General features: G+C 37.6%; 1 protein-coding gene across 3 annotated transcripts in view; it reads left to right on the forward strand.

Moving 5' to 3' along the window:
- MYO1B (myosin IB) overlaps positions 1–8,709 on the forward strand; it is a 107,368-nt gene extending 98,659 nt beyond the window's left edge. For all 3 annotated transcript variants that reach the window (XM_053947896.1, XM_053947897.1, XM_053947898.1), the window contains 4 exons: positions 1,602–1,734; positions 3,267–3,419; positions 4,313–4,440; positions 6,903–8,709. In XM_053947896.1, the coding sequence (XP_053803871.1) occupies positions 1,602–1,734; positions 3,267–3,419; positions 4,313–4,440; positions 6,903–7,026 (538 nt within the window). In that variant the 3' untranslated portion in view covers positions 7,027–8,709. The remainder of the gene's footprint in view (positions 1–1,601; positions 1,735–3,266; positions 3,420–4,312; positions 4,441–6,902) is intronic.
- The last annotated feature ends 3,555 nt before the right edge of the window (positions 8,710–12,264 follow it).

The following is a 12,264-nucleotide window of genomic DNA, read 5'->3' on the forward strand; positions in this document are numbered from 1 at the left end:
ACAAACAGAATGAGAAGCAAGGTTCAGTAGAGGGAGGAACAGGAATCTGCAAGAGTTTATGGGAACAGTTCCATGCATGGACAAGCTCTGCTTGTTTGTGTGTTTCCTTGGTTTTGTGTCATTATTTTATTGAGACATTTCCTGTTTTCATGTAATGGGCTCAGTGTATGTTTCTCTTTTTTTCCCCTTCAGTAGATCACTCACTTAATGGCTATATATGCTAGCTTGTGGTTTGTTCCTTATTTGCTTTGGGATGTCTTTTTATGTTGCTGGGAAAAGAGAAAGATGGTGCCTTTGGACTTTCCTATGAGCAAGCAGGTTTTTTTAGTTTTTAGTCAGTGTGCATCTGCTCAGCATAGAGCTCCTTGGAAAGGAAGGAATTCTATTTATATCCCTGGTTTGGTACTTTATACACCAAGGCTGAACAATGAAATAACCTACAGCAAAACACACACACACATTTATTTATTTATTTACTTGAGTCATTTTTATCTAAGACATTCTTAAGTGGTATATGTGATAGAGGAGCTGTTGATTCATTTCAGTTTTAGCTATAACTTGTCATCATTTGATCAGGGATGAAGTCCACAGGGAATCTACTGTTTTGCTGACTATGGTTTCATAATGCTAATTAATAAAAACAAAAAAAACCCCAAAGCTCCAACATGGTGGAAAGTTGGAATGCTTTCCCTACCCTGTATTCATTTAGAAACATTTCCATCTCTTTTTGTCTGGTATCCAGAGCTGATTAGCTCCTACTGTTGTTTTGTTGGGTTTTTTGTTTGGTTTTTTGTTTTTGGTTGTTTTTTTTTTAATTGGCCTAAGGGTAGAAAAAAATTAACTGTATAAAGTTTCTGATTAATTAGTATGATAATGGTTCATAGGTAGCTAATTTTCTGTCTGTAGTATAATTATTTAAGGAGAAAGAGGGACTTGTGGGTACTAAAATTCCAGTATCCTTCCTCTTCTTTCCCATCTCCCTGTGTGCCAGAGATGCAATGGCAAAGGCAGTGCTGTTCCACATAATTCTCTGGGGCTCCAGTCTTGGCAAAGCTTTGCATTAATGCTTTGACTGATGTTAAATCACCATTTTTAAAGTGACTTCCAAACAAAGCAAGCAGTGACTCTTCATATCAATTCATAGTGAAGCCCTTATTTTAACACCCTAAGGTGTGTAAAGATGCAATTTGCAAGTGCAGCAGATCTTGGCAAGGAGCTGCTGCATGTTTCACAAACAACAACAGATCTTGAAGGCAAGTTCATGTCTGTCACTGAAGTCCTGCCTGTCAGTATCAATAGTGTGTCAGTCCTACTGGGGTTTTATTTTCTGATTTCACAGAGACTCTCACTGGGTGATTTCAAATCACAGTTGACTGCATCTGCAAGGATGTTCATGTGTCTGATATCCAAAGCAATTGGGCCCATTTAATAGGAAAATGCTTCCAGAGCAAGGAAAAACCCCATCCTATTCTTTGGTGATAGCTTTCTCTTCATTCACCATCACTGAAAATGGTATTTCGTGCATCTCCTCATGAAGCCTGTGCTGGTGTCAGGTTTGCTTCTTGCCTGAGGTTTATGTTTAACTCGTGTTTCCTTTGCAGTGTTGGGCAACCATTCCAAGGGGCTTACCTGGAGATCAGTGAGAACCCCAAGTACAAAAAGCTCAAAGATGCTGTGGATGAAAAGATCATTATTGCAGAAGTTGTGAATAAGATCAATAGAGCCAATGGGAAGGTAATCACATGGATTTGATTTATCCAGAAGGGTAGATCATTTTTGTTACAAATGCATTGAAAGCAAGACTCATAATGGTCTGAAGATTTTTAAAATAATGCATATTTTTAAGGGCAAAACTGGAAATGTTGGTTTTATGTAACTTGGTGATTTTAAACACCTCTTTTAAATTTCCATAAAGATTACTAAAATCTTGTTCTGTAGTTTCCTGTTACTTTTCCAAATAAAAAAGGTATCTCATCAATTGGTAACAGACTGTATTGTGTCACAACTAAATGTAGTCTCTGTACTCAACTAAGATCTTCTATTTGCCAATTAAAGAAAATAAACATTTAGAGAATATCTTACTCAAGGATTTAGAAAACTTAACTTTTCCAAGTCCATGCTGTCAGTCAAGCTTCTGATTATCACATTTTATTATCTTTTAAAATTAAGAGTGGCATACTCCGCTAGCTTTACCTATCTTCCAAAGCTCTTTGGAATGAAGATGCAAGTTTCTTGTATCATTTGAATAAAATTGTTAAATATGGTGGGTACCTTTTTATTCTGCCAACATAGAACACATTTTGCATTTAAATTATGCTTATTAAAACAGGTAGTATTATTCTGCCTTAGTAAACTTAATTGCTTTCACCATATATGTCTAAATATTAGGAGTAGTAGATCTCAACTTCTCAGATGTAGATGTCATTTATGCATTTGTAGGAGTGAAATTAGGTTGCCCATTGTTGATGCCAAGTTAATTTTCTGGTTTAGAAGAAACTAATTAAATGAAGACAATATCTTTCCTGTACTTTCATAGGCCACAGCTCTCAAGATTAAAAAAAAAATAATAATGAACTATGGTTCTATGTACTTAAGGCAGCTATGTCTTAATTTTAATAAAGATTTAATTCTTAAAGTTTATGGGAGAAAAATGTGCATGTGGATTAAGTTCTCATTTCTCTTTCTTACTATTTTCTAAGACAAATTTAGGAACACACATTTTATACTTTAAAAACATTTGTCTTTTGAAAATATGAATGCTTATCCTCCTAAAGGGTAATTCCAAGAGATAAAGGGAGGAGAACTCTGAGGAAGAACTCAGAGGAGAACAACTCTGAAAAGTACTTATGTGATTTGTGTTGCTTTCCATCATAGTTTTGGTGAATAATGCTCAGTATAAAGACTTAGTGCGCGATGATTTTCCTGGAGAGTTAAACAGCATGAGAAATGAGGTTATCCTGATTTGCATAGTTTCAGAGTTTGACTTTCTGAATTTTACAGCTGTAAGCCAGTAATTAAAGGAACTGTTTATACCTAAGCATATGTGCCAAAATGAGCTAAGCTTCTCAAGTCTATAATTAGACACATAAATAAATTTGACCTGATTTTAACTGATCTGCAGCTTTCACTGAACATCAAATGTTCACATTTACTAATGTGGGCCAAGCTTTTTAACTCTGTGGACTCTTTGGAGTCTTAGTAGGTGTTTGATGAAAGACAGTTCTCTCTTCATGTAGACAATGATCTGCATTTTTGCATTTTCACAGGCTGCATCCAGGATTTTCTTATTAACCAAAAATAACGTTCTTCTTGCGGATCAAAAATCTGGGACTATCAAGTCAGAGGTTCCACTGGGAGATGTTACCAAAGTGTCCATGAGCTCCCAAAATGATGGATTCTTTGCAGTGCACCTCAAGGAGGTTGGTTACCACTCCATCACAATATGACTCTTTTACATGCAGCCATGTAAAACCTATTTGTTAATTATCTTGTAGCGTTAAACCATAGGGGTTTAGCTTGTAGGCTTAGAAATTTATTTAACTTTGCCATAGCTGAAAAAAAACCTTTGATTTAAAGCTACTGAAGCCAAATGAGAACAGTTTATTACATTATGAGCAATCATTTAACTGTGAAAATCAGACTTTGTGTTTCACTGCAGTCTCTTCAGGATCAGAGTTTTCCACTTGTAATATGGTTCAGGTAACTTGTGCCAGTGCTTTCCTTACATATAGTGGTAGAATATTTCTCTCTTCTTTATGGGATGCCAAGAAGTCAACGTTGAGGCACAGTTAATTTGTTACTCAGTTCTAAAGAACTTAGCTCAGTGCTATATTTGCCTCACTGCACTGTAACCATAGCTCTGCTAAAATCATTAAGCTGGCATCTGTATTCTAGCCTAAATTAATTTGAAGACTGTTATATACAGTGTCTTTTCATACTCACTGCCATCATCCTAATCCTGGTGTTGGTAATCTGCTTTTGTTCCTTTCCACAAGTATTGGAAGCTTGCTGTGGTGTATCCAGACAAGGGATACAGAAACACTACAGTTTTGTAGGAAAATGAAGATGACCTCCTTTAGGGCCAGAAGGGATTTTTTTTTTCCACCTTTCTCACCTGATTTGTAGATTATTTGGGTGCAAATGGTATTTTGATCCTGTATGCTGCACTGCAATCCCTATTCAATTTGCATGACAAAATATTGTTGTTTCCTTAAACTGGGAAGAGAAGACTCCTTGTAAACCCTCCTGCTTGGCTGCCATTTAATCATACTCAAGGTTTTGGTAGTCCTAACTGCTTTCCTTCCTGTTTCAGGGTTCAGAAGCTGCCAGTAAAGGAGATTTCCTGCTCAGCAGCGATCACGTTATTGAAATGGCCACTAAACTTTACCGCACTACTCTCAGCCAAACCAAACAGAAGCTCAACATTGAGATATCTGATGAGTATGTTTCTTGTTTGCTTAAGAGTACATTTCTTTCAATGCAGCATGCTAAAAAGTCAAGTATCTGGTGTCAGAATAACAAAACACTGTTTTGTAGCTAATACTTCTTTTCTCTTGACAGAATACTTGTAAAGAAGGATCCAGTTTTCAGTGTCTACTCGTTTATAGTATTCATTTTGGCTTTTATGTCTCTGAAAGTCATTACAGAAAATGTACTTTTGTTAAAGTAGTTTCAAATAGGGCTGTGAAGCAGAATTGCTGCTGGTAGAAAAAATCAAGAGTTACTACATTTGTGACTGAAAAGTTCACAGATTACTATATTTATAGATTAGAGTGGACACTAGGTGCCAAGTTCTTCTGAAAGCAACCCAAAAAAGAATACAAAGCCTGCCCCCAGTCCAGTGTAGGTTTATGAAGCTCTATCTCTCTTGTGAAGCTGTAACAACCTATTGTTGTCTGGGGTTTTTGGTTGTTTAAAAGCTTTGTTTGATGAAAAGACTGCATCTCAAAATAATATTTATTTCTGATTGGTACGGTTTCATATTTTGGTCTTAAATAAGGACTGCCATTGTGGTGTTTTTAGCTACGGAATAAAAGTGTTTGTGTGTGAACTCCTAAAGTTTGCTGAGGAAGAGTCTCCCACTTAGTCCACCATTGCCATGTGCCACTTCTGTTCTGTGAAGTGGCCCCTCTTTTCAGTAATGTTGATTAGGTGGGTTTATTCACTTTGAATAAAGAAGAAAATTTGGAACCTTTTAACAATGGTGACGTAAATTTCCTGTAGGCAAAAATGGAACCATTTTATCCGGCTGCACCATACTGTGTGTGTTCTAGAGTCACGGTAGTGGGTACAGTTTGTATCTGTTCAGATTTGAGTATTTATTAAAAGGCTAGTTTTGCTCTTTCCTTGAAAATAAAATCTGCCATTTCCCTTTGTTGTATTACCAGATTTAATTTCCTCAAGAGTATGTGGTTTTTTAGTCTCTAAAAGAGTGTGGCTATCCCCAGTAAGTTTCTAGTTTAAGGGGGGCTACAAAGGAATAAACTACTAAAGCTAAGTTTAAGCATGCATTGCATTAGTCTGGACAGCCTTGCTTGCCTTAGGTCTGGAAAACAGCCTGCTTTCAGGGAGTCTTGGTTTTTGGGATGTGGTTTTTGTTTCTTCTCTTGCAGATTAAAAAAATTCATGTGCGTATTGAGTTTATCCAGACTAAATGATTTTAAGCTGTTAGCAGTTCCATCTCTGATGGTGAAGCAGGAGTCTTCTCCCTGCTAGAGTTTAGACACAAGCACAACTGGGGATTGAGGAGAAAATGTGGCTTTATTTTGACTACCCAGCTTTTTGGGAAGAGAGCTGATGTAAGAAATCTGTTGATGCAGGGCTGTGTTTGGGAAGAGACACACCGTATTATTCACATGCATAATATCGCATCAGTGGGTGTAGGGAAATGCAGCACTGGTGACAAGACAATGGCTGTAAGAGCTGCAGGCATTTTTGGGGTGCAGCTCTTAATGCTGCACCCCAAAAATGCAGAGCTGAGCAAGCTCTGAGTGCCTGGGCTGTGCAGCAGGAAAGCAGGACCCAAGGGCAGCTCGGCTCAGCAGAGGCCACTTCCTCCCCTGAGCTCTGCCGTCAGCTTGATTTGTGGTTTCCGGCTGCAGAGCAAATTCTTTGAAGTTTTTGGCCCCTGCTGGAGGACTTTTTAAGGATGCTAAAAGGGAAAATCGGGCTGTATTACAAAGGACTTTTTAGGTCAGCAAGCACTGCATGTGAGCCAAGAGGCAGCAGTGCCTTGCTTATTGCTTTTAATCTTGCCATCCAGATCTGTGAGAGGTTTGAGGCTCCACAGGAGCACGTTGGTTTTTTAAAAGCAATTCTCCACGTTCAGTGAAATTTCCCTTTCAGTAAAATGTGAAGAGTCAAATCCAGATTAATTTACTCTGAACAGTAGAAAACGTCTAAATTTGGACATTGCTGGGCAGGAAGTGAGTTTTCCCAGTTGCTGAGCAGGGGGCTATAAAGGCTAACTAAGGATTAGACATATGAGAGCTGCTGAAGTACCAGATGGACTAAATTAAGCATAAATCAGAAGAAGAGAACTCCCAATGTTGCTACAGAAGTGTTGAGCTTCCATGAAAACAGAGAAGTCCCTTTGGCCAACAGTGAAGTAGTTGGAAATAGTTTTTGCTGCATTTCTGGTAGATGAGAAATTCTGTTTCAAGCTGCTTTTTTTCTAAAGGAATAGCAAACTAACTTGTAAAATGTCCACAGTTATAGGCAAAAAGCCATAAAGTATGGCTTTTTTTATTTATTCCCCAACTCTTTATTATTAATACAGAGCTGAAAATGACATCTTTTGGAGTGATGCTTAGAACCAACAGGAAAAGACTTCTGCCCCTCATGTGTCTTTTTTTTTTTTCTCTCCACACTTTACTAAAGTTTTTTACCATTCCCTCTCTTAGGTTCCTGGTCCAGTTCAAACAAGACAAAGTGTGTGTGAAGTTCATACAAGGCAGCCAAAAAAATGGCAACATCCCAACTTGCAAGCGAAAAAACAATCGGCTTCTCGAAGTGGCTATCCCTTAACTGCAGCTGGTGACTCTCCCTTTCATGGACTTGTTTCTTTGTAATAGTGCAATTTTAGTGGTTTGGTTTTGCTATTTTTATCCTTTTCTGAAGCTGTTGATGGCTAATAGCTTTAGAAACCTTTGGCAAAACATTTGATCGATCGACTTTGAAATCTTTTTGTTCATGCCAGAGTTTTAACCCTCAAAATGTAGATTTTTATCCAGTGAGGCATTTTTACCAGCTGGCACATATCTGTCATACAACCAATCATTCTCTTTGTTTAGCAGCCGTATTTTAGTGCAGCATATCATAAACCCACATATTAATGGTAACTTACTTGTATTCCTTAGTCTAGAGATCTGCTTAACAGGAATTATACATGGCCTTGATGCTGGGTGGCCATTTGTGCCCGGTGTCCTTTTATCCCAAGCTCTCCAGGTGTCTGTCAGGCTCCTCACGTCCTGCCCCTGTGCAGACCAGCAGAGCAGAGGCTGATAAAACAACTCCTGTAGCTCACACTAGGACCTGTGTAACTCTGGTCAGTACAGCACACAGACATGTAATTCTGCAAAATAGAAGGAATAGATGATTGCACAAGCAGCTACATGCATAATTTTATAGTAAAACGTGGAAATTTTGAAACAGCATTTTTAATTAGATCAGATGTTTTTAATGAATTTATAGAGTTCAGCAGAATTAAAGAAGCTTTTTCTTTTTTTCACAAAAGCTATAAAATTCAAGGCATATTTTCTGTTCTGCTATTCTTCTTTTAAATTATAATTTAAGATTAGAGCCTGAAAAATGCAATAGTATTCATAACACAAGTAAATGCTAGTTATTTAAACAGTTAGTTATCAAGTGAAAGGTTTGAGCCTTTCTTTTAAATATTGGCATGTACAATGTGCAATAAAACATACGTGACATTTTGTGAGATTATTTATAATACACTTTTGTGTGGAAGAGAGAGGATTGGTGCAGACTGCATAGACAATGTAGGGATTAAAATGGATCTGTGTTGTTAATTTGCAGTTTTTAGAGTGTACACTACAGTTGTCAGTTTGGGAGGAATACTTAGAATTAAAAAAATAAAAAAATCCTTAATTTGAGGGTCTGTATATAAATTGGTATTATGATAATAAAACTGTTCTAATTCTGTGCTGTTTGGTACTCCTATGTTATAACCATATTTTTGTACTCCAAACTATTTTATATAACCTGTATGCCTGATGTAAATGCGTGCACAGAAAATACAATCAAGGGCCGCATTATAAACCTTCAGTGTAACTGATTGCACTTAATCTTTTATAAGCCAGAAGCATTAGCTGAAATCCTTGAGAGGAGAGATGCTTTTCCAGAGGGAAGGAATTGCTCACGTGAAGGGTTTGTGGGATGTGACTCTGATTTGTCGACGCGAGGACAGCGGAGAAAAGCGCCTTGTAATTTTTGCAGTCTGATATAGGACAGATTAAGACCCTGGCTATCTGATGTGCAGTGCTGGAAGTCCAAGCATAAATAAAAGAAAGAGAAAGAAAAGTTCAGAGTCTCCTTCCTCTCCCGATGGTGGTGTGATGTAGCACTCAAGGTGGTGATGTGATGAAGGCTCCTCTGGGTAGTTCAAGGTTAAATCACTGTTTACTGCTATAGGTGTTCAAGTGCTAATTGTTATTAGTCTGAAAAATAAAACTCGTTTGGGTTACACCACCCTCTGCTTTGGGATTAAATGGTTTTCCTATGATTTGGATACAAAGCAGTTGTTTTAACAGGCTGCTTCAGTGTTGCTGTTAAAAGTCCATATGTGTGACCTTGAAAGGTGGGAGTAATCAAAAGATGTATTTCCCAAACTTGACAAAAAGCTGCCTCTTCCTCATAATTGTAGTTCAAACCCTTCTTCTAATAAATGAGTCAGGTTAATAGTTTAATAAAATTTAAATAATTTTACATGTTTTGCAGTTATAGATGCTTACGAAGGAGATTTTAGAATCGATTTGTGATGCAAAATTATGGTACTTGAATTATTCCATTGCCTTAAGACTGCACAGCATAATGACAATGTGGCATTTAAAGCTCCTAATTCTCGTATTAGAATTTCTGCTTGGGGAAGATTGTAGATTTGGTAAAACTGTTCACTGTCTTGGAAATCTTACAGTAAGAACCACACAGAGAAAATTTTGAAAACTAATAAAAAGTAAGGAAAACAAACATTTGAAATCTGATGTAATTCTGTAGTTGCTTGCAGGTAAGAAATGGGAGAGTTTGGATTAAGAATTTGGATATTTGGCCCATGAAACTAGGGCATTACAGGATAATAGGATATTTGTCCCATCCCAGCCAGCTCCAGTACACATCCCTTCTATTTTTTTGACCTTTGCAGCAAGTCATAATAGCCATACCTGCAAAAGACTGGAAGAGGGACAAACTCCTCACCTTGGTTTCTCTTGTTTCCTTTCTTTTTCTGGACTCCTACAATTTCTACCTTGCACATTAGCTGGTACTTTGTGACAATTGTCTTTTGACTCTTGAATACTTCTCAATGTACAGAGCAAGTTTTGCTGAACATGAATTATTAGCTATTGCTAGGAGAAGCCATGGTATCTTGAGGTTTAGATTTAAGTATCTGGGAGGTTGAAAATAAAAATGCAATGTCACCTAACTACCTTGCTTTTTTTTTCCCCTTCTGTTTTCTTTTATCACTCTCTTTCAAATGGAGTTGTAAAGAGAAGAGTATTCCTCCTATGGTGCTAATCTTACTTTTGCATTCTTTTACTTTGTAAATGCTATTCTTTCCTCTCAGAGCTGGGCAAGGATCATTAAGGAAAAAAAATGATGCATGATGCTTTCTAGAATCAAATAAAATTCTGTTCCTAGACCTATATTTTCTCTTTATCTATATCCTTCTTACTGCAAAAAGAGCAGGTGAGTGGTTTTTAGATTAATTATACACAGCACTGGTGTGTGACTTGAAGAAAGAATTTTTTATTTTGTATGTGATTCCTTAAGAGGCATCCTCAGTGATTCACAGTAACAATTTTCAGTCTTTTCCTCATCATAATTTTTGCTGAAAATTCTACAAATTCAACTTTTCTAACGTTGGGTTTTAGACCAATTGCCTGAGAACAGTATTATAGCCAGTTAAACCTCGTTTTTAAAAATGGCTTTGTGCCCCAAACTTACCATATTCCATGTTATGTCTTGTGATCTGTTTCTCTCCTTTTGTGCTGTTCAATTCTATCCTGATATTTTTTAAACTATTTTTGTTCACTATACAAATTATGGAAGAAAAGAAACTAAAATGTAAAATAGGAAAAGCGTATTAATTTTTAATTTTTTTTCTTTGCCAAAAGGAAATCCTTTTTGTATATATTTCTGCGGGGAAAAACGAAGACTGAATTCAAAAATTTTATGTGAAATGAGAACATTTTCCCCCAGTCTGTGAAAATGTCACTGTTAATTCTTAAGCTTTTGAAGAACACAACATATTTTCCATATTCTGTAGGAAATGGTCATAGTTATTTTTAAAGGATTGCTCTGTAGAGCGATGGTGATGGGAGATGCACACACCTGTGCTGCTTTGGGCATTAGACCTTCCCAACAAATGTTTCAAAGACAGAGCTGGACAGGACTCTGGGGATGCTGAGAACTTACACCAATACAGAGCAGTGTGAATTTGAGGGAGTCTCTAGTGTGACCAACAAATGAGTTCTGACTCTCCTCCTGTCAAACTTGCTTCCTTACTGTAGTGTTTTTTTTTTTTTTGCTTACACAAACACATTGTAAGTGGGAGGGACAATTGTTTGCCGATTATTGTAAAACTGCTCAAAGTGATCAAATTTTTCTGAATACTGCTTTTAGTGCTTGGGATGTCACTGTCCCATGACCTCCCACTTGAAATGTTGCTAAAGGTGGTTGTCATGTAGTGTGATCTTGCAGCCATTCCAGCCCAGAAACTGGGGATTTGCCCTTTAGACCTGTCAGTCTGCAGTTGTGTGATCTGCTCAGGAGTTTCAGGAGCCTCAACTGAGGCAGTGGTATCCTCCTCAAGGACAACGCCATTCACGTGTCAGTCCCACTGACTCACTGTAAAGTGAGACTTTCCATGTTCTGACTCACTGGAGTGTTTCCTCCTGGACTTGAAGGTAAAGGGAGGTTTAGTGGATGGAAAAAAAGTTAATTGGCAGAGCAGAACCTGCTTCTGCTGAAATATTGAGCAGTAGGTGTGAGCAGTGGCTGCTTTAAGCACAGACTGTACAGACACTGCCCAGAACTGCCACGTTCTGTCTCTCAGGGTGACTCTGCCCACAGCAGTCCCTCAGCAGCACCAGATCTCTCCCTTTCCCTAGGCTTCTGAAGCAGAGTGGAGAGAGGATTGTGGTGAATTTACAGTTGCTGTCAGTAATTGTTGTGGAAATGTGGGGTTTTTTTTGTAGGTTGGGGCAATTTACTTTGGGCAGTCTCAAAAAATTAGCTGGAATGCAAAGAGGAAAAAAGTACTCCTATGAATTTGTTGGGTTTAAGTAAATGCATTGCTATTTTATGTCTGGCTGTGTTTATCTACCATAAACTAGTTCTATTTGAAGAATTGGGATTCTGATATCAACTTAATCTCCTTATCAGTTAGAAGCAGTTCTGCTCCTGTTCTCTTCCCATCCATGGATGAATTGGGTACTCAGACTTCAACTCAAAATGAGAGTGAGGGCAGTTTGAGACCATGGAATTAACTTTTCTTATAAGCAATTGATGAAACTGAGTTCTAAAGCTGTTAAGAAACAGATTGGCTCTCTTCTTCATTCTAAACCTTTAAACCATTGACATCTGGCTGTGAAGTGATTAGGTGAAATGATGAAGTATGAGACACAAAAGGCTTTATATGTGCATGAAAAGAAAACTCAAAGATTCTGGATCTCTTTTCCTAATAATTCAACTGGTTTCCAAGGCTGCTCCCTGCGCTCAGTCCAAGGTAATGATCTCTTTGCTGTGTCACATTTTACTGTTTATGGTATCCAATTATTAAGAAAACAAAAACCAAAAAATTAAAATACAAAACAAAAAAAACACAAAAAAAAAATAAAAAACAAAACCAAAAACAAAACTAAAATAACCACAAACAACTGAATATTCTTGTGGCCGCGGAATGTTCTTCCCTGGAAATATGGCAAAGTGTTGGGGATTTGCAGGGAATCCTTCTGGAGGAGCCTGGGACTTCATGCCCACTTTCACCTTTACCCTTTGAAACATTGAATACCTTTAAGCTGTTCTCTG

Source organism: Vidua chalybeata, chromosome 7 (assembly GCF_026979565.1).
Source record: "Vidua chalybeata isolate OUT-0048 chromosome 7, bVidCha1 merged haplotype, whole genome shotgun sequence".
Classification (NCBI taxonomy): Eukaryota; Metazoa; Chordata; class Aves; order Passeriformes; family Viduidae; genus Vidua; species Vidua chalybeata.